The following is a 26,906-nucleotide window of genomic DNA, read 5'->3' on the forward strand; positions in this document are numbered from 1 at the left end:
TTGAGCCAGGCAGGGTTCCAAAAAGCTTTTGCTTTAGAGCTTAACCCAGTTGGAATGCCACATGAATGTCCAACACATGTTCTAAATGATGCAGCACTTGCTTGAGACGCAGAATCCTAGAGAGAAGATGGCTCATTCATCTCCAGTGAGTCAGATAAAGGATCTAGAACAGTGACGCAGGTACCATTCTCTTGAGACTGGAAAGCTGTCTTGACAATTAAGAGCAATAGCCGCTCTTGCAGAGGTCCTGGGTTCAGTTTCCAGCGCCCATCTGTAAGTATCGTTCACAACCATCTGTCATTACAGTTCCAGGGGATCTGGCCCAGCACTTATGACCTCCGTGAGCACTACACATGCATGTGGCGCGTGTACATGTGAACAAAACCCACATTATATAAAGTGAAGTAAATTAATCTAAAGGGGAAAAATGTCATTTCTTCAAGTATTCTGACTTACAGTTTTAGCTACTTATGCATTCCACCCTGTAGGATTGCTTTGCCTCCCAGACAGCCTTAGGCGTTGTTCTTTCCTTACAAGACAACCTCGTCCTAAGAAACACATATTTTGTTTTAACTATTGCTGGAAGCATAGTTCAGCCACAACAGAGGCTCCCGGGCTTGCAGTGTAAGAGAGCTAGCCTACCTTAATTTCATCCCTGTTAGTCAGGGGTAAAGTAATTATCCTTGCTCTTCTCAAGCAGCAGGAGTTACACTGACGCATCTTTCCAGTTGTTCCCTGTTCAGAGCCAGGCCTTCCCGCCAGCTTTGTACCTTAAATAAACTCCTGCCCTGCCAGGAGTAGGAGGGGTTGCAGGAGGTCCTGGCCATTCTCTCCAGAGCGGTGCCCTCTGATGGGCTCATTATCCACTCTTAACATAATTGGAAGTGAGCAGTGTGTTCCTGATTGCAAAATGATTTGAGCACCCACCCCTCGGTCGGTTCCGAATGCATGATTTTGGGGCCCTATACCAGACAACCATTTAAATTTTACCCTTCAGGGTTTCCACCAAAATGAATATTGTTTCACTTTAATATCTTGTCTCAGTAGGAAGTTTTGCATTTAAGTGGCTGCATTAGTCTTCCTTTCTTTGTACAGGTAGGAAATAAAAGCACTCACAGAGTGCAACAGACCAAGAATGAATAATAAAAATACACAGTTTTTTGAAGTATGGGCTTACATAGGCATAGAAAGTGATGGGGTCCACCATGCCATTTTTATAAAGGTATGTCATTGTACTCGATTTTGATTTTTCCCTGTCCCTCATTCTCCTTCCCCATCTCTCCTTTCTATCCCTTCCATTACCTAAGACTGCATCTATTAAAAAATTATTTATATTCTTATGCATGATAAAGGATTTTACTTTAAAATTTTCAAAGCCAAACAACTTGTAGGGAGTAATCTAGAGAATGCCAGACAGTATTTTGTGTATTGTGGCCTTTTTTTTAATCTTCCTTTTATTTTTTTTGAGATTGTAACTAAGCCTATATCTTACAGTGCTTTACCTATGCATTCTTCTAATAGCTTCAGAATTTCAGGGCTTTCTTAACACCATTTGATCAATTTATGATTTGATTATATTTGCAGCTAATAAAGTAGGTAAAAGTTCAATTTTCTTGCACTAACATGGGTAATAAATGCAGTCTGATAAATGATAATTTTACTTTCCTCTGTGGGGCACCTCCCCCACTCTGTGGCCTCGCTGTCAATCTCTCTCTCTCTCTTTCTCTCTCTCTCAATCCCTATGTGTTTATGTGTATGTGTGTGTCATGGGATGACAAAGACCAAGTGTCACTAGGTAGCATAGCTCAGGCTATGTTACCACTTGGCAATCTTCCTCCTGAAAGGCATCTCTCTCTCCCCCCCCCTCCCCTTGTGTTTATGTGTGTGTGTGTGTGTGTGTGTGTGTGTGTGTGTCATGGGATGACAAAGACCAGGTGTCACTATGTAGCAAAACCCAGGCTATCCTTCCACTTGGCAATCTTCCTACTTCATGGTTCCTATCGTTGTGATTACAGGCTTGTAATCTTATACTGGTCTTGTAAGTCATCCTTTTTTAAACTATCACCTTCTGGTTTTATTATGTAAGTATTTGTAAGTATGCGCACATTTACAAAACAGTTGTCAGAGGCTGCATAAGTTCCTTCTTTTATTGCGGTGACAAAATACCCACATTTGGGGGACAGTGACTTCCTGCCCTATTTATCTTAACTTAGATAGTTATTCACAGATAGGCCCAGAGCTTTCGTTCCATGGCAATTTTATGGTCAACTAGTTGTCAATCAAGATTAACTGACACAATATCCTGACTCTGTTTGATAATGTGGTTATGAAAATGCCAGTTGTGAATATGGTTAAGTACCATGCATGACAGAAGTTATTTTCCCATTGATAGTGAAATTATATTGCCTCAAATTTGTAATATCTTAATGAGATGGAAAGGAATAAATACAAGGTTTTGGTTTCATTGTTTTGAATTCACAAGGTTTTCTGTCTTTTGCTTTTATTGCTAGGAAAGTCTTGCTGGAATCCATTTTTTCCTCTATGTTTTCAGCTTGGTATTTTTTTCTATGTGGTTGGTCACTCATGACTGATATAACACAGGATTAGGCCTTTGGTGACTTGTTTGACAAAAAAAAAAAAAACTTTATTGACTTAAAGAGGACAGCAGATATATATCTTTTGTGAACTATCTTAGTGTGCAAATCTGATCTTTTACATTTAGTATTTGAACCACAAGTAATATTCTACCTTCCATCATACCCTGAGCACCAGGTTTGGGTGGACCTGAAGCAGTGTGATTTATAACAGTTTTTAAAAAGTAAACAACCTGGGACCTAAAAAGTCAATATATATATATATATATATATATATATATATAAATGAAGTCAGGCAGAGGAAGTCCTAAATTTTAGTTTATTCTTTTCATTGTTTTGTTGTTTGAGACAAGGTCTCTGAAGCCTCAGCAGACCTCAAACTCACCATGTATCCAAGGGTGACCTTGAACTCCTGATCCTCCTGCATCTGTCTCATGCACCCTATGCCCAGTTGAGTTTTAATGAGGTGATAAATATTATGAAATATACAAAATCCAGAATTCATGAAACTAAATGTTTCTAACTCTCTCCCCATACATGTATGGAGCAACTTGTAACGTGGGTCCATAATTATGACACTATCAATGGGGTGTCACATCCTCCTGCTGAAGGCTAGACGCTGGATGTTGCTGAGATCATTCCTACACTCAGCTGACTAACAATAATTCTGCACAGATGTTACCTGCAAGTCAGGTGCATTTATTTTGAAATTTACTTGCTAAATAGATCTTCAGCTCAAGTTCTCTTTGGTTGGCTCTCAAACACCTTTGCTGTCACCCCAGGACTACCAGACACAACTTAAATGTGTTGGGAAAGGAAGAGGAGCAAGGGGGACAGATTAATTGCTGGTAAAATACCTTGTGCTAAAGTTTTCGTGGAAACATAGTAGCAGTCTATGAAATCACAGCATAGGCCATCGTGGGAGCCCCTTGCACAGAAGAAATCCTGCAGCTGTAGCTTCCTCCATTCCTGTGTATTCTTAGGGGAATTGGCTGCTGGAATGAAAAACTCCAGGCGCTTCAAGCATCATAAAAATTCACATTGCTTGTAGTTCTTTATTCCTCTATGTTGTTATTCAAAATCACTTTTTATCTCTATTTTAAGTTGTTAATATTAAAACTACATTAAAATTGTCCCTTAAAAATCTGTAAAAAAAACAGCCCATGCTTTTCACCATTAGAATAAATTGTGTATATTTAATTCTTAATTAAAGTAAAATACATTTATTTTAAAACACACACACACACATGACCCAGAAAAAAATACACTCTTGTGTTACTAATCAACTGCCTGTATAGATTGCTAAGGTTGCTGGGAAGAGTGGAAACGTATGTATTATATTTATATTTAGTATGTATTGTGTCCGTTCTGGGTCCCTTTAATCTCTAGGCAGTCAGAGTTTAAAGGATTTTCATACAAATTATGTCAAATGGCTCAGCTCCATTGTGTCTAACATGGAAATGGAGTGCTATCTTAAAATCCCTCCAGCCTCACCGGTAACACTTCACTGGAGGATTCTGGGAAACAGCAAATGTGGAAGCAAGGTAAAGTATTACACGGGATTCATCACATAACTATTTATAGAATTGCATTACTGGCATAGTTTAAATACAAACACAAAAATAAACCACTTTAATCTTAATAGGCGTCCCAATTATTTCCTCCTGTCCTTGTTTTTAAGGACCTGTTTTTAAATGATATTGACAATCACTTGAGAAGACTTTTTTATACCATAGACAGACTTCTGGGTAAACACTCTCACAAACAACTTATACTATAAATGCTGTCCAGGTGAATTCTCCACTTCCATCCCTCATCCTCCTTCACCTTGCACTGACCTTGATATGACCTTCATTCCACTCTTTCTCTTTACCCTGTAGGGCCATGCCTTGCTCTGGGCCTGTCCAGGACACAATGCTCCTCCCATCAGAGTCTGTGACAACCTTACTAAGTCAAGTGCCCTGTGATGAAACTGCCTGAGATGCACCCATGTTAGCAGAAGGGAGAGGAAGTCATTGAGGGGCATTCAAGGGACCTGGCTAACTTCAGGCAGGGTTACAAGCTGTGAGCAAGACACACCACACATACACTCTCTGGGTTTTATAGAGCAATCTACAGTGTGGTACCTGGTCCTTTGGACCCTCCTGTCTGCATTTAACTGTACAACAGTGTTTCCACTTTGTTCCTACAGGATCAGAGTTGCTTCTAATCCAGAGTTCATCGCCTAAAGGTAGTGATAGGCTTCCATGGAGGTTCTCCTAAGGCTTGTTAGGTCCTGGCAGGTATCTCCATCTTCATATGTAGATATGCTTGTACCTTATATAATCAGACCTTAAATACATGGCCATAGAAAAATGTTTTATGAATTGATGTACACAGTACTTAGAACATTAAAGCCCAAGATGTACTGTGTCATGCGAATCACAATTGAAAAAGACCCCTACAAGATACGGATTTTGCCATGTACCACCTCCCAGCTAAATAAAGTCATCAAAAATTACATAACAGGCTTATATATGATATACGCCAATTTAATTTGTTTAAAAAGCTTCACACATAGACTAAGTATTTCCCTGGTTTGGGGTTTGCTTACGAGGCAAAATATACTGTAAATATGAATAACTTTTAAAAAATGTTTTGATTTTTCTTTCTTGTTTTAATAGTGAAAAACAGAAAGATGTTTCATTCAATGTAACCAAAGAAATCCAAGGAACATCCAGTCTATTCCCCCATTCCTGAAATGAGGTTATATATATCTAAACTGCCAAAATCAAGGGGATATTCTGCCCCGCACTGAACCATCGTTTTTGTTTGTTTGTTTTTGTTTTGGGCGGTTTTGTTGTTGTTTTGAGATAGGGTTTCCCTGTGAAGCTCTGGCTGTCCTGGAACTCACTATGTCTATCTTAAAATTAACCCCAGATTTCCAGTCATGATTCTGATAATTTTGTAGTTCATAGAAAACCTACTTAAACCTAGGTGCAGTACCTGGTGCTCCATATGCCATGCCTATTTTGTATGTGAATATATTTTAAAAATATACTTTTAATTAATACATGCTTATAGGTTTCAGTGTGATTTTTTATAACGTATTCAATATGTAATCATCAGATCAAAATGATTTGCATATTTGTCATCTCAGGTATTTATTATTTCTCTGTATTGGGAACATTAGAAGTTTGCTCTACTCATGATTTTGAATATTCTATAAACTGTAGTCAACTACAGTTGTGTCTTAAAACATTGGAAGTTCATCCTCCTATGTAAATGAGCTAGCCCACAGTTCATTATTCTGTAAGTCATGTGATGTGTCAAGTGACTGAGGTCTATGGTGTGTGGTACATTAACCAAGTTGTCTAGAGACCCTTCCAATCTCATAAGTAAAACTCCACATAGAAGAAAGCACAATACAGGTCAAATGGCGAAAGCTTGTGGGAGGTAATTGAGGTATTCAACGTCAATCAGTGCTAGAACCTGGGTGGCAACTCTTGTTCACTCTGCCCTGAAACCTTCTTCCCATCTCTCCGAGTTGCATTTTTCATCACGTGTGTAAGGTTCTACAACATCAGGGACTATATTTATCCAAAGTTAGTCCCCTTTCCTCCAGAGGCAAACATGCAGAAATAAGGTAAATCAAACAGAATGCCTCCTCCTTCTCTCCTTCCTCCTTCTCCTCTTTTAATGAAACGAGTTACTAAATAAATGGAAGGGAAATCATTTCTATAAGAGAACCATAGCATCTGTTTAGTATTAATATTGATGTTGGATCGACATCATAACTCATAATTTAGTGTTTGTATGAACCTTCCTGTGCAAAGAAAACACAGGGAGAGTTCGCTTCTAAATTAGGAGAAACGAACATAGGGTACAGGAAGATTATCATCCATATCATTGTAAGGTGTCACTGACATGATCACGGGTCACGGGGTCACTGGAAATAATGAGGGTTTGTTGATAATGTCAGAAAGAATCTAGATCAGACGGTTAAGAGTTTAAATTTGTATTGTAACACATTCACAATAGAAGCATAAAATGAAAGACATTAATGGATTTTAAGACCTTTAATTACTTGATGACTTTAAATCCATATTCAATGATGTGTTTTTTAATGTGACCTATTTAAATGGGCAAAATTCTTTCCAGAGGACTGCCTTAACTAGTGAGATTTTTTTTTTCACTAGGAAAGCTTGTTCAGAATGTAATTCTGGAGCCTCCAGGAGTAAGGCCCTGTAAGACGGAACTGTTTCTAAGACAGCTTCTCTCCATGTTTCCCCACGAACAAGTTTATGTTTGGCTAACCTTGTCTGCCTTCATTTTAGCTCACAGAAGTTGACAATAAAGAGTGGAGTGTCCATTTTTCCTCATTAAAAAACCACCAAACATTTATTTAATGCCTATTTTTGTGCATCTGAAATTTGTCTTATGTGTTTAACATATTTATATCAATTAGAGTGGACAACAAAACTTTCTATTAACTTTTTACTGTTTTTAGATTATAATTACATCATCCCCCTTTTTTTTCCTTCCATAGAAACCATTCCATATACCTCTCCATTCTCTCTTTCAAATTCATGGTCTCTTTTTTTTTTATTAACTGTTGATGCATACATATGTACTGACACACATACACACACATATCTATACATATACATACATATATTCCAAAATGCAGTCTGCCCAGTGTGTATAATGTTACTCTTGTGTATGTTTTTAGGGCTGACCATTTGTTGAAGCCTCATGGGCTTTCCCCTTCCACCTTAACACATCTATTTTGTCCTTGTCCACTGTTTCACACAACCACGCTGATGAGACTTCATGGCTGTAGTGCCTGGCATTAGGAGACACAGTCTCCTAGGAAACTTCTTGATCCTCTGGCTCTTACATTCTTTCTGACTTTCCTTCATTAATGTGCCTTAGGTGCAGGAGTTGTTTTGTAGATGTATATGTTGGGACCGGGCTCCAAAAATCTGAATTTTTTAATTTTATTTATGCTTTAAAAAAACAATAGTTTCTCATTTTGCACACCAATCCAGTTCCCACTTTCTCCCCTCCTGCCACTCCCCCCACCTTCCCATCACCCTACTCCCATCCACTCCTCAGAGAGGGTGAGACATCCCATGAGGCGTCAACAAAGTCTGGCACATCATTTAGGACAGGATCAAGGCCCTCCCCACTGTATCTAGGCTGAGCAAGGTATCCCTCAATAAAGAATAGGCTCCAAAAAAATCAATTCATGCACTAGGGATAAATTCTGATCCAACTGCCAGTGACCCCACAGACTGCCCAAGCCACAAAACTGTCACCCACATTCAGAATTAGTTTGGTCCTATGCAGGTTCCCCCATTGTCAGGCTGGAGTCAATGAGCTCCCACTAGCTCAGGTCAGTTGTTTCTGTGTGTTTTCCCCATCATGGTATTGACCCCATTGCTCATATTATCACTCCTCCCTCTCTTCTATTAGACTCTTAGAGTTCAGCTCAGTGCTTAGCTGTGGATCTCTGCATCTGCTTCCGTCAGTTGTTGGATGAAGGTTCTAGGATGACAATTAAGATAGTCATCAATCTGATTACAGGGGAAGGTCAGTTCAGGCACCCTCTTCACTTTTGCTTAGGGTCTTAGCTGAGGTCATCCTTGCGGATTCCTGGGAATTTCCCTAGTGCCAGGTTTCTCACTAACCCCATAATGACTCTCTCCATCAAGACAACTCTGCATTTTGATCCATTGTGGTTGTCTGTAATGGTCTCTGTCAGACAGCAAAGCTTTAAAAGTAGGAAGATACACAATGAATACATGCAACAGCACAACATTTGAAGTAGTTTAAGTCCACATCACTTAATCCCCATTAATTCTAGGAATGACTCACTTGCCACATTTAGTTCCTAGGAGTCAGGGGTGTCTCCTCTTAACTGTGTCTGTGATTGGTGACTAAACAAAGGCAACAGAACTGAAATTGGAGCCAGCCTGATTGAACAGAAGCCAGAGGAGCATGGATACCCTGAGCTCAAAACAGACAGATCCAAGAGATGAATCCCAGACTGGAGCATAGGGCCTCAGAAGGTGAGGACCAACCTAGGCAGTAAGCAAAAGGAAGGCAGACCCTAGAGCTGCTGTGTGAAAAGTGATTGGACAGAAAGTAGTGATGGAGGTAGATGGTCAGCCCTTTATTTTCATGGACCTGATGGGTGAGATGAGACATCCACAATTTCATAGATTTGGTAGAAGTTATTTAAGAGTGAGCTTCTCTTTGTGTGGAGGGGGAGCTGGGATAGGTAAACCCTTTTGGCTGTGGCAACCCCAAGCCTTTTTTAGACTGCACATTCGTGTAAGCATGTAGTTTGTGTCGTGTGTGTAGGTACGTGCATGTGCTGGCAAAATGGATGGTAACTGATGATCACGACAGAATCTCAACCTCTTCCTCTCTCCAACTGTCCCTCAGTGCTGGACTCTAATATTCCACTGGACAAAGCTGTTGGTTGTCACACCTAAGATCCCCAGGGCCTATGCTGGATGAGAAACAAATGATCATGTGAAATGATGATGTCACAAAGCAATGTGAGAAGTCAGTGACTGCTCCTGTCCACGTGCCAGATCAGCATGTGGTCGTTTTCTATAGTTTTCATGGCACTGGTGTTGCTGTGGGAAAGTGGCTGAGGGCTAGCACTTACGTGTTTGGTCAGTCGGTTTGCAACATGCTAAAATTTCATTCTTGAACACGTGAAGCAGTCAGGACTTCACGATGTCTGAATTTTAAGTTTTCATTTTGTTTGACATAAGCTATCCTATTACAGTATCTTAAGCCGGCAAAGGTGGATATGTGTACTCAGATTCTCAGAAACTGTTTCCCAGCCCAGAGGTCTGTTCGTGGTGACGCTGTTCCCCACCACTTCTGGGTCAAAACTGAATGAAAATATGTTTTCTTTATGGTATTGTTTATGACAGCTCTTTTGTCATGTATGCTGATGCTGTGTGTCTTATCAGATCTGAAAGAAATCACAGCCTGAAAGATTTTATGGTTATTCATAAAAGTGTGGGTTTTAGCATCACAGGAAGAGGGAAGCCCAACTGTTACCGCTAGTGTGCTTTAATAAATATAGAATGACAAGGACAGTTCTATATTAGCCTCAGGGCCTATGGCTAATAACATCTTCAGGTCTGGGGATGGAGCTGAGTCCATACAGTGCTTGCCCGTTATGTGCAGAGCCTTGGGTTCCGTCCGAGACCCACACACCTGTCAGTCCTGCCGTGGGAAGTGCTGTGAGTATCAGAAGATCGAGATCAGCCTCAGCTCTATAGTGAACTGAAGGTCAGCATGGACTACATGAGGCACCGTCTCAAAAAAACAAAACAGAACTTCCCAAGTTTTCAAATAGTGCTAACCAGTATCCTGAGTCACTTGCCTTTTCTAACCACCCATGTCTGTTGCTGTTGTAGCTGTGAGTGTTGGGAATAAGGAGGCAGGATGTGGGAGTTATGCTGCTGACTGAATTAAAAGAAAAGGAAACTTTAAATGTATAATGAATTTATCTCTTTGGCAGGATAAATACAGACGTGCTTTTGAAGGAATAGGTACTTAATCCCTCCTCCTCAATTGCCTACTCCCTTTAAACGTAAAATGGTGAATTTGATGTTGAATTTGAATCACACCAGGTGATATGCATATCCATTATTATAAAATTCTCATTTTAGTGAAAACTAGGATTTACATAGATCATCTTTTTTTTTTTTTTTTTTTTTTTTTTTTGGAGTGTCAAAACACGCCCCGGGTGGGAGAGTGGAGAATATCTGATGATTCACAGGAGATCAGGAGATCTCTAGCTTGATAACTGGGTGGGAGCAAAACGTCAGGGAAGCTGCTCAAGGAGTGAAAGTGTGGAATTGCAGTGTTGGAAAGTGAGCCGTGGCGGGCAGACCATAGGAGAGCCCTGCAGCCCGTGCCACCTGCTGTCTATGCCCTTATGTGTTCTTATCTCCATCATGAAGTTATGAATCTTGTAAGCATCTGACTTCCGTATGCTTCCACATAAAACATTCTAGTTGTTGAAGATAATGGTAATAAGTACATTTTCAAAATTTGGTGTAACTTTCTGCATTTACTTATATATTTTAAAATAATAGTATTTACATATAGTTAAGAATCAGAAGTTATTCAAGGCATCACAGCTTGAAAATTTTCCATTGAAAGATACATTGTTTTAGGTAGCGTAGACTGCTGTTTGTCAGTCTAGAGACAATGGTTTTAGTGCTCTTCATACAATGTGGCTACTTCATGAAAACAATGCTTTTCTCACAGTATGCATGTGCTTGTGCACAGACATACATGTGTATGTACATATTATTTTCTATAACTCCAGAAGAAACTTTCTATGTGCAACAGCAGTTGACAGTTCTCAAAATATAACAGTTCTTGGGAACTTCTGCACTTCTCTTAGTGGATTTGCAAGGTCATATGTATTTTTAAATAAAATTAAGACCTTATTTGCCTTTTGCAAACAAGCTATGAACGTGTGTGTGTGTTGACATGTGATGTGTCATGGATGCAAAAGAAATGGCCGGCAGCATTGCTGGCATTTGCCTGTCTTAAGGCAGTGGTACTTAACCATAGTTCCAATCGTGGTATATTTAGCACCTTTATCCCACTATGAGAAATAGAAGAGGGGTTTTTTTCATTTAGTATTATCTATGATGAAGAAATCAAAGTTGTTAAGTTTAATCTGTTGCTGATGCATCTTTGTAACATTCTACATGATGGCTGAGCTATATGAGGGAGCTCAGTATTTGCTCAGGCAGACAACCTGTATGGTGCCTGCGGGGATGCTCCATTAGCTGTTCATTCAGCAACATCAGTGTTACTGGAGAAAACAGTTGACAAGCTAGCTGTGCTCAATAAGACTTATATGGACATGAACAGTGAGCCTCTCACGTCATGGAAGGGAACTGCAGCAGGCAGTGTTGAATGCTGGTATCATAAGCTTTAAAGAAAATTAATTAGATCTTAGGGATAAAAGTATCTATCCGTGAGAGTTGACTGGCACCCCAAGCTAACGGTTCTTCTCATGAGAGTGTTGGTGATGTTAATAGAATCTACCTTTATGAAGGCCAATAATGAAATATGGCATCATCAGGAAGACCTATATCATTTCCTGAAACACTGTTTTCCAACGACAATGATATCATGTGCTAAAATTGTGCACGTCTTCCTAGATTAAAAAAAAAACAAGAACAAAAACAAAAGATTGGCCGGGCGGTGGTGGCACACGCCTTTAATCCCAGCACTCGGGAGGCAGAGGCAGGCGGATCTCTGTGAGTTTGAGGCCAGCCTGGTCTACAAGAGCTGGTTCCAGGCCAGGCTCTAAAAAAAGCTGCAGAGAAACCCTGTCTCGAAAAACCAAAAAAAAAAAAAAAAAAAGAAGATTTTAATATATTGGAGTAAAATTTAATTATATTAGACAATATGTAATGTTGATAGTCCATTTGATTTAAACATTACATCTATAACCTCATTTGATAGGGGTCATAAATTTAATTTGTAAATTTTCACCTTTCACATAGCACCTATGCTTTAAAAATAACAACAACAACAAAAAAACTACCATATGTTGAGTTTGGGTCTAATATCGAAGAACAGTATTCATAGTTATCTGAGAAGCCCATTAAATTATGCCCAGTATATGCTTGTAAGGTCAGCTGTTGGTCATACACTGAACCACCAACCAAATGGCACGGCAGACTGAATATCAACGCTAACATGATGGTATGATCTTCATTTGTTGAACAGGAATCAAAGGGACTCACAAAAATGTAAAATGGATTCTCTATTTTCATTATTATATTCACCTGAGAAATAGAATATGTTTACCATGAAAAATATGGTGAGCTGGTCGAGAAGGGTGGAGCTGAGCAACAGATGTGGATGGTTGGGAGTGTTACTGGCAGGGGGAACAGCTCACACATAGTGATGAAGCCAAGCAAATGTACGGAGAACACTTGATCACCCAGGAGCCTCTATGCTCACCCAGGTTTTCGTCATCAGCACCAGTGGCATTTAGATGACTGCATCCTATACAAATTTGCTTATTTTGAGTGACTTCAGGTGTAATGAATGCTGGTCATCCCGGCACAGGAGAGGCTGAGGCAGGAGGATCTTGAGCTCTAAGTCAGCCTGGAGTACAGAGTGCAAACCCATCTCATAAAAGCAGACAATCCCAAATTCCCCCATAGAAAAATAAATGCTAAACAGAATTCAAAGACAGGAGTGTTATTGTTATGTGCCAGCTCCATCCTATTCAACATACCAAGTATGCTTTCTGCTGTGCTAAGTAACTTAATAAAACACCAAGCAACACAAGCTGCACGACACGAGGCTGCAGTAGGTACTTTTCACCTAAATGCAGCTTCAAATGATCACTGTTTTCAAAAGAAATCAAAAGAAAAATAAGAGCAAAAAGCTTCATGCCATCTGTAAACTGCCTATTGTGCCTTGACTGTTTTTGGCTTTCTTGTAATTTCTAGTTTCTCTGTCATTTTTCAACAGATCACCAGAAACTGGAAAGGGAAGCTAGAATCTGCCGTCTTTTGAAGCACCCCAATATTGGTGAGGAAATATTTTCAATGTTACTTAAATGATATATGTTACATACTGTATGAAACTAAAGTAGAAATGTTAATTTCCATAATTAGAATATTTACAACTACTAACAAATAGATTCTAATCTTTTTTGATACAATTTTTGGAGCAAGATTGAAATTTTAAAAAAATATTTCAGTTAGTTAGCTTCACCTTCTTTTGGGGAAATAACCATAACAATGAAATAAATATTGTTTATTTCCTGTTGTACTGAACATTGATTGCACATTATTAGCCAGTGAGCATGCTGAGAATAATTTAGTAATGCCTGACTTTACTATTGATATTATTATTAGAATAATAATAAGTAATGTCTGACTGTGACTTATTCACTTTATTTTTAACATGTTTTGAAGTCTGCTATGTTCACTTACAGTTTCTCTCTGAACACCTCTGAAATAAAAATGATGACTTTTTACCCAGTTAGGAAAGGAGTTGTAAAAACAGGCATAACTTGTTAAAATTTGTAGCTATATTTTTAAGAAGTAGTGATTCTACATAGACAAACAGTGTAAAAACAAACAAACAAACAAAAACCCCACATCTGTTAAAACTGGTAAAGAGTTTAAAATTGGGAAAGAAGAAAAAAAAAAAAAGCACAACAAGCAACGATAATATTTGGAATCTCAGTTTGTGTGTGAGTGTAATTAAGACTTGTTCAGCTGCTGCTGGTAAAGGATGGAAAGAAGAACTAGGCCATTATCAGCTCAGTTGCTTCTCACTTGCCCTGCCCCACTGAGAGATTCCAGTTCAGAGAAATAAGTGGTCAGGATCATAGCATTCTGAGTAGAGAATCTGAGTAAGGCTCCACTTGCAATGACCTCATGAGAAGGAGCTAGTCATGTGGCCTGCTGGAACTAGAAGACAGTCATTATAAAGAGAGGGGAGGGGTAAATAGCGAAGGGGAGGGCCCTAAGGCAGAACCTTGCCCCCTGAATTCCACCAGCATTTGTGTTCTGGTTGGAGGATACAGGAGCGATTGAGTTTTTTTGCTTTATCTTAGCTGTTATAATTGCTGGGTCCCTAAATTACCTAATCTAACTCTCTTGTATTTGCTTCTGTGAAGAATAGTGATTTAGAAACAACACTAGCAACTATCCCAGGGGAGTAACCAACTGCCAACAAACAAGGGGTGTGTTAGCCTGAAAGAGGCATCATGGTGGAGCAAGCCTTAATCCCACTCAGGAGTCAGAGGCAGGGGAATTTCTGAGTTCCAAACCAGCAGAGGCTGCATAGTGAGACCTTGACTCAAACCAGCACTAAAGAAATAAGTATGAAAGAGCACTTGAGCTGGAGAGAGCGGCAGGGTGGTGCCATCTAGCCGAGCTTCCTGCAGCTGCTGTTCCCTGCTGCCTAGACTGTACCAGGAGGCCCAGAGGGTCCTTGATTGCCCAGCAGCTGAGATGCTTAACTTCAATCTTATTTCTTGCTCTTTTTCACTGCCTTGTTTATTCTATCATTTAAAAATCTGTTGCATTTTGAAACTTCAAGGAAACAGACACTGTTCTTGACAGTTTCTCCCGTGTGAAATTTTTCTTTTTCCATTTCTTTTCCTCTCTCTCTCTCTCTCTTTTTTCTTAGACAGGGTCTCACTGCATGGTCTGAAGCTCACTATGTAGACCAGGCTGGCCTGGAAGTTACAGAAATCCACCTCCACCTCCTATTGCTTCTCAGCCTTAAGATTAGAGGCATATTCCACCAAAGAGGCAAGGCTTGAGGACTTAGAGTAAATAAAAGTGTTTTGTTTTTCCTTAAAGAGAAACATTGTAAATGACTCCAAGTTGAAAATTCATTATACAACTTTTCTTCAGTGCTTTTTAAAACACATTTTTTTCTTATCATAAAAGTAATTTGTATATTTAGAAATAATGTCATGAAACTATAATGATAATTAAATAAGAAACCAGAGAAAAAACAGTTTGTAATATTGTTCATGTTTCTGACTTTTTATATGAACCTTATGCATGGCTAACTTTCAACGTTCTTCAGTGTGTGTTTTCTTAGATTGTCACCATATTGTAAGAAGTGTCCCACTCAACATGGTGTCTGGAGAATAGAATACAAGGCTAGCAGTGTGCTTAGCTGTTACAAAGGCAGGGAAGCAGTAGTCAAGAGACATAATGTCTCTTCCTCCCAACCTCGCATTTAAGTGTGTAAACAAGCCAACCTCCTGATAATGTCATAGAGATTCCTTATGCTTGCAATTGATGTAAGGTAATTGGATATGTGGAGACTGAGTGGCTCCGGAAAAAAAAAAGAAAAAGAAAAAAGAAAAAGCAGAGACAGATGCAAGGTAGAGATGAAGACAGATTTTACCCAGGACTATTATACTATGGGGAAGAAGTGGACTGCACGGTCACATGCTAACATGCAGCCTGACTGACTGGATTCTTTTTTATTTTTTTATAAAACAATATATTTTTCTCCACTCCCCACCCTTCTTTCCCCCTTACCTTTTACCCTTTCCCATGATGCCCATGTTCCTAATTTACTCAGGAGATATTGTCTCTTTCTACTTCCCATGTAGATTTAGGTCCATGTATGTCTCTCTAAGGGTTCTCTGTTGACTAGGTTCTCTGGGGTTGTGAATTGTAGGCTGTTTTTTCCTTGCTTTATGTCTAAAAGCCACTTATGAGTGAGTACATATGATATTTGCCTTTCTGGGTCTGGGTTTCCTCACTCAATATGATGTTTTTTTAGATCCATCCATTTGCCTGCAAATTTCAAGAAGTCTTTTTTTCCCTCTGTGTAGTACTCCATTGTGTAAATGTACCACATTTTCCTTATCCACTTTTTGGTTGAGGGGCACTTAGGTTGTTTCCAGGTTCTGGCTATGACAAACAAAGCTGCTATGAACAGAGTTGAACACATGTCCTTGTGGTACGATTGAGCATCCTTTGGATCTATATTCAAAAGTGATATTGCTGGGTCTTGAGAAAGGTTGTTTCCCAATTTTCTGAGAAATCACCATACTGATATCTAAAGCAGCTGTACCAGTTTACACTCCTACCAGCAATGAAGGAATGTTCCCTTTACCCCACATCCTCTCCCTCATAAGCTGTCAGTGTTTTTGATCTTGGCTGTTCTTACAGGAGTAAGATGGAATCTCAGAGTTGTTTCGATTTGCATTTCTCTGATGGCTAAGGATGTTAAACATTTCCTTAAGTGTCTTTTAGCCATTTTAGATTCATCTGTTGAGAGTTCTCTGTTTAGATCTGTACCCCATTTTTAAAAATTGGATTATTTGTTCTTTTGATGACTAATTTCTTGAGTTCTTCATATATCTTGGAGATCAACCCTCTGTCTGATGTGGAGTTAGTAAAGATCTTTTCCCATTTTATAAACCTTGGGGAAAAAAAGCATCTTCAACTAATAGTGCTGGCATAACTGGATATCAACGTGTAGAAGAATAAAAATAGATCCATATCTATCACCATGCACAAAACTCAAGTCCAAACGTACCAAAGACCTCAAAACAAAACAAAACAAAACAAAAAACCAAAACAAACCAACCAAACAAACAACAAAAAATAACCACACTGAACCTCACGGAAAAGAAAGTGGAAAATACACTTGAACGCATTAGCACAGGAGACTACTTCCTAAATATAACCCCAGTAGCCCAGGCACAAGGCAGTGCCTGTTTGAAAAGAAGAGTTTATCTAGGGTTTGATCAAGGAGAGTAAATTTGTCACTGCCTTAAAATGACTTGTCCTTCAAAATATGACTGTGGTAATCACATTGAAAGTAACATGTAAACAACTGTGGAAGATTCATGAGCACACTCAGGGAACAGTTCAGGCTGGAGAGACCTTCTCTTGTCAGGAAGAGTGAAGGGAGCAGCCAGAGAAGAAGGGAATGAGTGAGCGGCTGTGTGGGTGTCTAGTCGCATGGTACTGCATATGCTGGCTTAGGGAGCTTGGCTATCCTTCTAAGTAAGTGCAAGGGGAGGCCAGTAGGCCAGTAGGAGGATTTTAATCTGATTGACTTTGCGTTCTGTGTGGAAAGCATATTATAGCCAAGTGAGATATATATATATAGTAAGAGATCATAGTCTCCAATGTGTCACAATTCTAGCTTTCCAACAACAGGCCAAAGATTATGTAATATAAACTCATTTGTTTGTTTTAATAATTGAGGAAATATTGTTTGAATCTCTGACATAATAATTCAGTCATAATTCTTAAGTGATTCTGAATTCTCAATAGCCTAAGTCTTCAATTTCCTTTATAAAGAGGAACTGGCGTTTAGAGATGCTAACTCAGGGATTACAAAGATATAGGTGGTTTTGTTCCCTTCTTAAGCAACAACAACAAAATCGAGGTTGTTTGCTTCATATAAATTCCTGTGATTGTAAGCAAGGCATTAAATAATAAATTTCAGTTACTAGGTAGGCATGGTGGAGCACACCTGTAACCCAAGTGCTTCGAAGGTGGAGGCAGGAGGATTAGGGCTCAAGTGCATCTTTAATTACATAGTGTGGTTTAATGCCCTCCTGGAATACATGACACACTGTCTCAATAACATAAAGTAAACTAGGTCAAATCCTGAAGAAAAAAAATCTTAATATAGAGCTGTTTCAAGACACGTTCTGACTGCACAGGTATTACATGACACACACAGCAGTACATGACATTTTACTTGCTGACAAGTGTTGACTTAATAGAGAGATGTTCCCCTCCCTACAAAAATGTTTTTAAAGCCTACTATTGCTAAGTACTTTTAAAGTATATATAATCTTATTTTCCTAAACAATTAGCCTCGAAGTTTCCTTAGGAATGGTCTAAGCCTACTTTAGGTTCTTCAGATAGAGACTGAAGGTTCCAGTAGCTTAGCATATGAAAAGGTCACACACACAGGGCTCTCAAGGGAGCTGTTGTCTCCCTCCCTCCCCTGCCTCTGCTGGTGGGAGGTTTCCACTGCAGGCTGATGCTGTGACCCTCCTCCTAGACCTTCCTGGTCTTTACATCATCCCATGCCTCAAGTTCCCACAAGACAGTATCAGCAATGGTTTTTGTGTATGTGTCTTTTTGCTGTTTTAGCAGATCGCTCCATCCAACTTGTAAATTCCATTTTTCCATTCTGCTCTGCCAGCATCTGTCTTCCAGCGTCCTCAAGCTCTGTGGAGAACGAGTGCGGCCAGACACCGTGACTGTCAAGCCAAAACAATGCTGTCATTACTTAACAAATGAATAAATAACCATCACTGTGGTATTTATAACTTTGAACCCTTTGGAAAAAAAAAAGTAACACAGAGAAGGCAAGCAGAGTTGAGTAAATACTGATTAGTCTCCAAGAAAAGGAATAAATATGATAAAATTTCAGTGGTCCTTCGAGGCAGCACTGAATTTTTTTTTTTTTTTTTGGATGATGGAAATTCAAAATCTCCAAAAGCAACACTTCCCAGTTTTTCCCATGTGATTCTTCCTTTGTTATTATTTTAATATCCAAAACATTTTATTTACATGGAGGAAATAATTTGTACTGCTGAGCCACTTTCTCTAGTGATTTCTGACAGAGAAAAGAAGGTCACATATTACTTAGTATAGAAAGCAATGCTTACTTCTTTTATGGTTAACTTTTATTTGATTAAATCTCACCTCTTTATCTTGATTATTTGGTGTGAAGGCAAATTTCCTATTATATATTGCTGTCTGAAGAATTGATTGTCTTTTCCAATAAATGTGAAAAACAGCAGGAAGAGACTTTTCCCCTTAAAATAAATGTTTTCAAAATTTATTTTTATCTGCATGCTTTCTCTGCCCTTCCCTTCTTTCTTGCTGGCTCCCAACTGCTCCATCTCCTTCCTCTCTTCCTTCCCTCACCTCCTCTCTTCCTCCCTTTCTTCTTTCTTTTTCCTTTATTCCTCCCCTCTCAGTTTATTCCTTCCTCCTTTCCTCTGTCTTCCCTCCCACCTTTCCTTGTTCATATCGTGTTGCACCAGCATTACATCCTTTATAATCTTGATTGAAAGTGAGATTCATCATCCTTATGTAGACAATTCAGTAGAAAAGCAATCTGAATAGAAAAGATAAATACTCAATATGATACTTCAAAAGCTATTAAATGGTAATCTGTTAATCTGAATGTGAAGTTACTTGCTTCTTTGTAGATAAAGTTTTTTTTAATTTTGTATTTTTATAAAAAATCTTGGAACTGGTAATATCATTTATGCATATCAATATGATTGTGGCACTGCCCCACCAACTTTTCTGTATTATTGACAGCTAACAGAAAATTACCTCTCACAAACTATCACACTAAGATTGGAAAATGGGCTTAATAACCACAAATAAATAGTGTTGTGTTGGAATTCCAAGGAACTTTGCCCCTAGAATTAGTAATAAAATTGTGTTCCCAGGCACTGATCTAAGGGCAGTCTTGTTGGGCATTCTGCCCTTTAGTTCTCACAGCAAACACATGCTGTTGTTGGAGGTCACTTGTTGGTTTCCTGGACTCCCAAAATAATCACACAGAAACTATATTATTTGCAATACTGTTTGGCCAATAGCTTAAGCGTATTGCTAGCTAGCCCTTACATCTAGAATTAACCCATTTCCGTTATTTTATATGTTACCATGATGCTCATGGCCTACAGGCAAGGTTCCAGCACATCTGTCTCCAGCTGTGACTACATGGTGTCTCTTTTGACTCTGCTTTCTTTCTACCTGCATTCAGTTTATAGTTTTCCCGCCTACCTCTGTTCTGCCCTGCTATAGGCCCAAAGCAGTTTCTTTATTAATCAACAGCAATCACAGCATACAGAGGGGAATCGTACATCAACATGCCATTATTTTCTCCAGTTTATAGACAAAAAAATAGGAAAGAAAGCCCTTAGAGATTGCTGAGTTTAACTTTGTCAGGTACAGAGGGTTGGAATCCACACGTCTGTGCTCTAGCTTCACAACTCAGATCTTCCATACTCCACGTTGGTGCTACCCACTGTAGCAGTGTGTGTTAGTCACCCAAACCACACATCTGTGCTCTAGCGTCACAACTCAGGTCTTCCATGCTGCACATTGGTGCAGTATGTGTTAGTCACCCAAATCCACACATCTGTGCTCTAGCGTCACAACTCAGATTTCCCATGCTCCATGTTGCTACTACCCACTGTGGCAGTCACCCTGTCCTTTCAGACGTATAGAAAAGAGTGTTAAGATTTTATGGAAATTGCTTGGACCAGTTCCTTTGCATAGAGAAATTACTGATTTGGGTCTTTATCTTTTGCCAGAGGGAAATACCAGCATTAAATTATTTAAACACTAATGACTAAGACAGATTCTATAGACCCAAGTACACATCAGTGACACGGGTTAGTATTTTGGTGACAAACTTACCATGTCATTTAGGTGACTATGATTGACCTGTAATCAATTCTGTATTTTACATGTCGTGCAAGATAGGCTTTTATTTTCTTCTCATTGATTAGAAAAAAAATGAATGAGATATTTATATGAAAGCTAAGGAAGCAACATAGGATAGCAACTGATGTGATATTGTATAATTTTTTTCAAAACTAATTACAAACACTGTGGAGGGCAAAGTCAGGATCAAGTTGCTGTGTGATACTGAAAATTAGGTGATGACTAGTAGCATCATGAGTCATGCAAGCACATGAATATCTTTAAAATAAACCTACTTGGGGCTGGTGGCTCAGTGGTTAAGAGCACTGACTGCTCCTCCAGAGAACCCGGGTTCAATTCCCAGCACCCAGATGGCAGCTTGCAGCTGTCTATAGCTCCAATTCAAGAGAATCTGACATCATTATACTAATGCGCATGAAATAAAGTTAAAGTTTTTTTAAATAAAATAAAATAAACCTACTTAAAGCATCTAGAATATTGATTTACTAATTTAAAGGTGTTTATAGTTTTTAAATTGTTATACAAAGTCTTGTGGTGTGCCTAGTCTGGCCTGGACCTGCCATCACCTGAGTGCTGGGATTACAGATGTGGGCCACTATACCCAGAACATGTTAGAATGTTAAGATAATTTCTGACAGCGTACTTTAGCATGCAATTATAGCATATTTTTGGGCATTTTGCTAACTGTCATTTATTATGGTAGAAAAGTTTTTGCACTGAGAAAGTAGCTCTAAACTTTTATTGCTAATAAATTTAAATATGGGATTTTATTTCTTTAGAAACACTCCATATGTAGACAGTTTTCCCTCTTAATTTGATTCATAGTGCATCACGTAACAAAATCAAATTCAGGTTGAATTAAGTTGCCACAAACTTGTCTCATTTGATTTAACATTACATTTAGCATCTAGCTTTAAGACCGATAGCCTGCACTGAAGAGAATGGGAACATTCAGAGGAATGGCTTCGTTTCCTCTCTTGAAATATTCTTTTATGCGTTTCATTTAATTAACATTTTAAATTCATTTTCCATGAATTGACATAAAAATTGTTTGGTATGCTTATGTATTACATTTAAAATCTTTTATAATTCATTTTTTAGACTTTAGAATTTTAGTAATGAGTTTATTCACTAAATATTTTAAAAATAGTAAGAAATTTTTAATAGCCTGAAAAACCAAAGAATGTGGAAGTTTTGTGAGCAAATTATTTTGAAATATTTGTCTTTCATCTGTTCTTCCGAGAAAATAAACGAGTCTTTTGTTGTTCTTTTTACAATTATCTAAGAAATCTTGCATTCTTTAAATATTTCCTTTGTAAGCACATCCAAAATTATTGTATTTGAAGCATCAGTATTTTGCCTATTTACATGCATTTGTAAATAAAAAAGCTTTGATCTATTTTTATATACATAGAACTGGTGAAACAACATTGTATTTTAATTAGCTCTTAAATGTTTCTTAAATGATTTTAAAAATGCAATTTCCCCACTTGTTAATTTGTTTATAATTTATTAGATATCATTACATGGGTTTTATATACACATTTGATTTGGGAATTAAAGAAAATTAGATCTGTGTGAGTAATGGTACAAATGCATCAAAATGCAAACAGATGAAAGTGTATAAATAGTTTCAGAAACTGTCAACTGTTTCCAGTGAATAGAGTTTTGATTGAGTCTGGTAGTTAGCCAAATCACTAACTCTTACTGCTAAAGTACTGAAAGACCACGAAGATAGGGGGCATATGCCTTGATCCCAAGCAGAGAGCCAAGAGCTACTTATGGAACTATAATGTAGTAACAGTGACATTCTATAAAGAAGCTGTTAATTAGGTGTCACTGAAGTTGATACAGTCTAAGAATATTAAAGTTGTAAAAGTCCTTATCAGCCGGGTGGTGGTGGCGCACGCCTTTAATCCCAGCACTCGGGAGGCAGAGGCAGGTGAATCTCTGAGTTCGAGGCCAGCCTGGTCTACAAGAGCTAGTTCCAGGACAGGCTCTAGAAACTACAGGGAAACCCTGTCTCGAAAAAACCAAAAAAAAAAAAAAAAAAAAAAATGTCCTTATCATTCCCGAGTACACTGAACTGGAATGATTTTTTTTTGTCATCCATGATGGCTTACTGGAAGTAATAGTGGAGAAATTCTACCTCCTAAGGGAAGGGATTTGATCTTTAACCTGTAGAAACTGGGGAGTTTACTAAAATATGTAACAATTATCACTTTTTCAGAAGAATGCATTGGTAGTAAAAGACCAAGGTGTCTGGCATCAGGAGAAACCGATATAGAGCACACCACACCACATAACTGTTCAGACTTCTGGAAATGGGTGGCAACAACCATTATTGTCCCTCCTGGGCCAAAAGTTATAGCTCCTCAGTGAGAGTCAAGTCAGATGAGTCTCAGTGTAGATAACGAATGCATCGAGTCAGCTTCTCAGTGTAGTAAACGAATGCATCAAATCAGATTCTCAGTGTAGATAACGAATGAATCAAGTCAGATGATTCTCAGGGTAGATAACGAATGCATCGAGTCAAATTCTCAGTGTAGACAGTGAATGCAGAAACAGCACCGTTTAGTCATGGCTTAGTATAGTCTCCCTGCTCTTCCATGCCATTCCAAATGGGCATAGTTGTTTAAATGTGTATGTTTGCATAGTTGTGTTTTATTTCTGTGAGGTAAAATTGCACGGAAATCTAAAGAGCATTAATCTATATTTCCTGAGCCCCCATTACGTACAAGAGACAGTGAATGTGGGTAAGTCCATTGGCATTGTAGTATAATTAAGTTTTAGTACAGACCGTAGTCAGATGAGAAGACTGATTGATTAACAAAAAGTTTTATAAAAAGCAATAGCAATATTTTTCTTAGATTACTTTCATTCTGGCTATGCTTAAAGCAGACTTTAAAGCAGCTATTTTTAAATTTTAGATAAATATGCTTGTTTTTTCAGCCTTCAGGGACTTTGGCCCCTCCAGTTTCTCCTTCGATATTTGACAGTGCGTGGAAGAATTTTTTAGTGTCACAACTGGAGTAACCTGATGACATCTTTAGAACATGCTGCAGGGCATCCTTCACTGTACAAGACAGCATATAATAATCATTAATTATTAGGTCCAAGGCTGCAAAACCTGGATCTCAAAAAAACTGCAACAGTAATAGAAAAGCAGCAGACAGTGTATCTTATTGGTGTACCTCCAGAATCATGAATCTTCCTTACATATCTGAAGAAACAGTCAGTAGATCTCTCTCAAGTAAAGGGCACGTCTAGCAAACAGAATGAAGTGGTTCGGAATAATATTCATTCAGTAATTAAACTGAAGCATAGAAAGTCCAGTGGAAGGCGAGACTGAGGGAACACAGCTGGGGACTGACACACTCTGACTCTATTTTTGCAAAACAGTCTAATTACAACCATACCAAGCCTGACTCTGACTGTCACGTACCAAATGGTGACAGCATTAATTTAAAGTAGAATAATTCAAATTTCTGCCTAATTTTGACATGCCTTCTCCTCAATTCATCTGAGTCAGTGGCTTGTCTCTGCGATGTAACTGAGTGGATCAGCTACCTCACAAAAGAAGAAAAACAAAAAGGGCGATATGAACCTCTATGGGATTTTTTTTTCTTTAAAACAAAAAAACTATTAAATTTTTTGGGACAGAGAATAGGCACAGTAGTTGAATGCAGTTATTTGGTTTTCCTTAGGGGAGATTTTAGTTTGAAGAGTGAGATGGCAGTGTCCAATTTCATTTTAAAAGATTTTCCTGGCTGCTGAAAGCATCACCCCAGTCACCCTCTGCTCAGAAACTTCCTACAGCACTCAGAACAAGCCAGAGTCCTCAAGGGATGGCAAGACCAAGTCCAGTGAATGGCTGCCCTTCCCCCTAACCATCCTGATATGCCATCTTCGATTTTTGACTGGTACTCTGCTCCAGTCCCTGTGAATGGCTTGTGTTTCTTTAGCTATAACTGAGTTCTGTGACAGGGCAGGGCCTGACTCTCTTCCTGAGCATGTTTCTCTCTTCCAGAACCTCAGCATCGCCTCTCACCTGGCAGGTCTGGGCTGACCCCATCCTGTTGGCGATGAAGGAAGGCTGCTGCTGGTAGCTCAGCTCGCCTCCTAGCCTAGGCGAGCATTCCCAACCAACCTTCTCATTTCCATGCCTTTTCTCTGTCACACTTACTAGGTTACTGTATAGTTTTTCTTGATTGTTTTTCTCCTGGTTGCACATAAATCCCATGAGGGAGGAATTTGCCTGTGTAGTGTCAGCTAAGTGTGGAGTCACTTCACAGGCATGTAGGTAACAAAAAGTTCTATTAATACAGTTTAAGAAGTCACACAAATTTTGATTTATGACATGACCAGTTTATGCAATCACAAGAAAGACTTCTGTTTTTCTTCTGGCTACAGTGAATGCCAGTAGTCTAAGGCTGAGCCACACCTAATAGAAGACTATCTAGTTTGGCCCTTGAAGAAGGATGGGTGGGTGGTTGTAAACATGCTTCTTTCATAAATCTGTTCTTCATCACTTACTCCCACATTTCAAGAATCTGTCTGTCTTAGCCAGATTCTTGTGCTTTTTGTTGTCTCCTTCACTGTATAGAGAACTTGAGTCCTCATGTCAGGAGTGTAAATGGTTCCTTGTCTCTTTTATCTGACGGGCAACTAAAGCTGCTAACTGCTTCCTCGTCCTTCAGGGAAGTGATTAGATGATCTCTCAGAAAGCATAACCATAAATTAAAGTTATGGATTTACCCCCCCCTTCCAGACTGTCTTTGAACTCAGCCTCCAGATTGTTAGGATTATAGCCTGTGCCACCATGCTTGGATGAACATTTCTTAAAGACTTAGCATTTAAATAGACTGCCCTGTAATTTAAAGTCAAAACCTACTCCAGATGAAATCACGAAACCAGTCACTAGAAAGAGGGTTGGTTGTGTCTCCCTGCTGTTAGTACCAGCTTGCCCTGCTGCGTGTGATTCCTGGAAAGGATCTTGGGAGTCCTGGTGTGAAATGAGCATTGCTCAGTTTTCCAAGGAAGCACACTCTTACTAAACACCCCAAGCTTGGGTGCCGCGGCTCTCCAGTCTCACTTACACGTGACTTGTGTTGCTTAAAAGCTGTCATACCATTTCATAAAGGAAGGCATGAGTGATGGTTTCCTGGCAGAATTATGACTGGGCATTGAAAGCTGAATTTAATTTTTATATGTCATAAAATATTATTCTTCAGGAGCTGAAGAGATGGCTCAGCGATGAAGAACGTTTGATGGTTCTTATGGAGAACCCGAGTTCAATTCCCAACACCCAAGTAACACACAGTGGCCTGTAACTCCAGTTCCAAGGCATCTAACATCCTTTTCTGGCTCCTTAGGCAATTGCATGCATGTAGAACATATAAACTTTTGAAGCCCTACACATATATTTGAAAAAAATAAATAAATCTTTAGAAATACTGTTTTTTGATTTATTTCACACAATTAAAAATATGAGCCCATTGCCAGGCCACATCTAGAAGCATAGGTGGTGAACTGGGTTTGCCTAATCCCTGCTTCAGAGTCAAGACTTTTCCTGTGTAGGTTTTTTGAATCTGGGCTATGAGCTGACTCCTTGACTCTAAAAAACAGCTCAGTACCTCCTGGCCACTTCACATATCCCAAGAAGATAAACTGAGGACTGCAGTGGTAACCTATCTGGCTTTGTAATTCGGAATTCTTCCTGTTCTGGAAGATGGGTCCAGTTTGTACACTAATTCTGCTCTAGAGTCTCAATCTAAAGGCTTTTCCTCAATTGCTCAGTTTTAATTGTGTCTTCAGGTTGATTTTAAGCTTCTGGCCTATATATAACCGAGGCCAACTTTGTTTCCTGATTTAGAATTCATTCCCATCTCAGGTAGGACACAGAGAAGACACTCAGTTATTTATTTTCTCATTTCTTTCAGTTGTATTGATGCTGTCTTTTTTTTTTTTTTTTTTTTTAAGAATCTCTCCTTCCGGTGCTCCAAGGTTTACCAGGGGGAGTTGGGAGGACCTTGGTCTTAGCATAGAGTGGGGAACCCTGATGGCTCCTTGGCCTTGAGAGGGAGGGAGGGGAGGTATGGGTGGAGGGGAGGGGAGGGAAGGGGGAGAAGGAGGGGAAGGAAGGGGAAGGAGGAGGGGAGGGAGGGGGGAGGAGGAGGGAAGGAGATGGAAATTTTTAAATATAAAAAAAAAATAAACCATGAGAAGAAAAAACAAAAACAAAAAAAAAAAAAGAATCTCTCCTTTCCCACCTTTCCCGAAATACCCTGAGTTCTCCAGTTGGCCCTCTTATGGAACTGACCTAGAA

The 26,906-nt window shown here is 39.0% G+C and overlaps 1 protein-coding gene across 2 annotated transcripts in view; it reads left to right on the plus strand.

Moving 5' to 3' along the window:
- The window catches only part of Camk2d (calcium/calmodulin dependent protein kinase II delta), a 253,170-nt gene that overhangs the window by 72,167 nt on the left and 154,097 nt on the right, over positions 1–26,906 (plus strand). For both annotated transcript variants that reach the window (XM_038311055.2, XM_038311054.2), the window contains exon 3: positions 13,122–13,181. In XM_038311055.2, the coding sequence (XP_038166983.1) occupies positions 13,122–13,181 (60 nt within the window). The remainder of the gene's footprint in view (positions 1–13,121; positions 13,182–26,906) is intronic.

This window comes from Arvicola amphibius, chromosome 14 (assembly GCF_903992535.2).
Source record: "Arvicola amphibius chromosome 14, mArvAmp1.2, whole genome shotgun sequence".
NCBI classification, from domain to species: Eukaryota; Metazoa; Chordata; class Mammalia; order Rodentia; family Cricetidae; genus Arvicola; species Arvicola amphibius.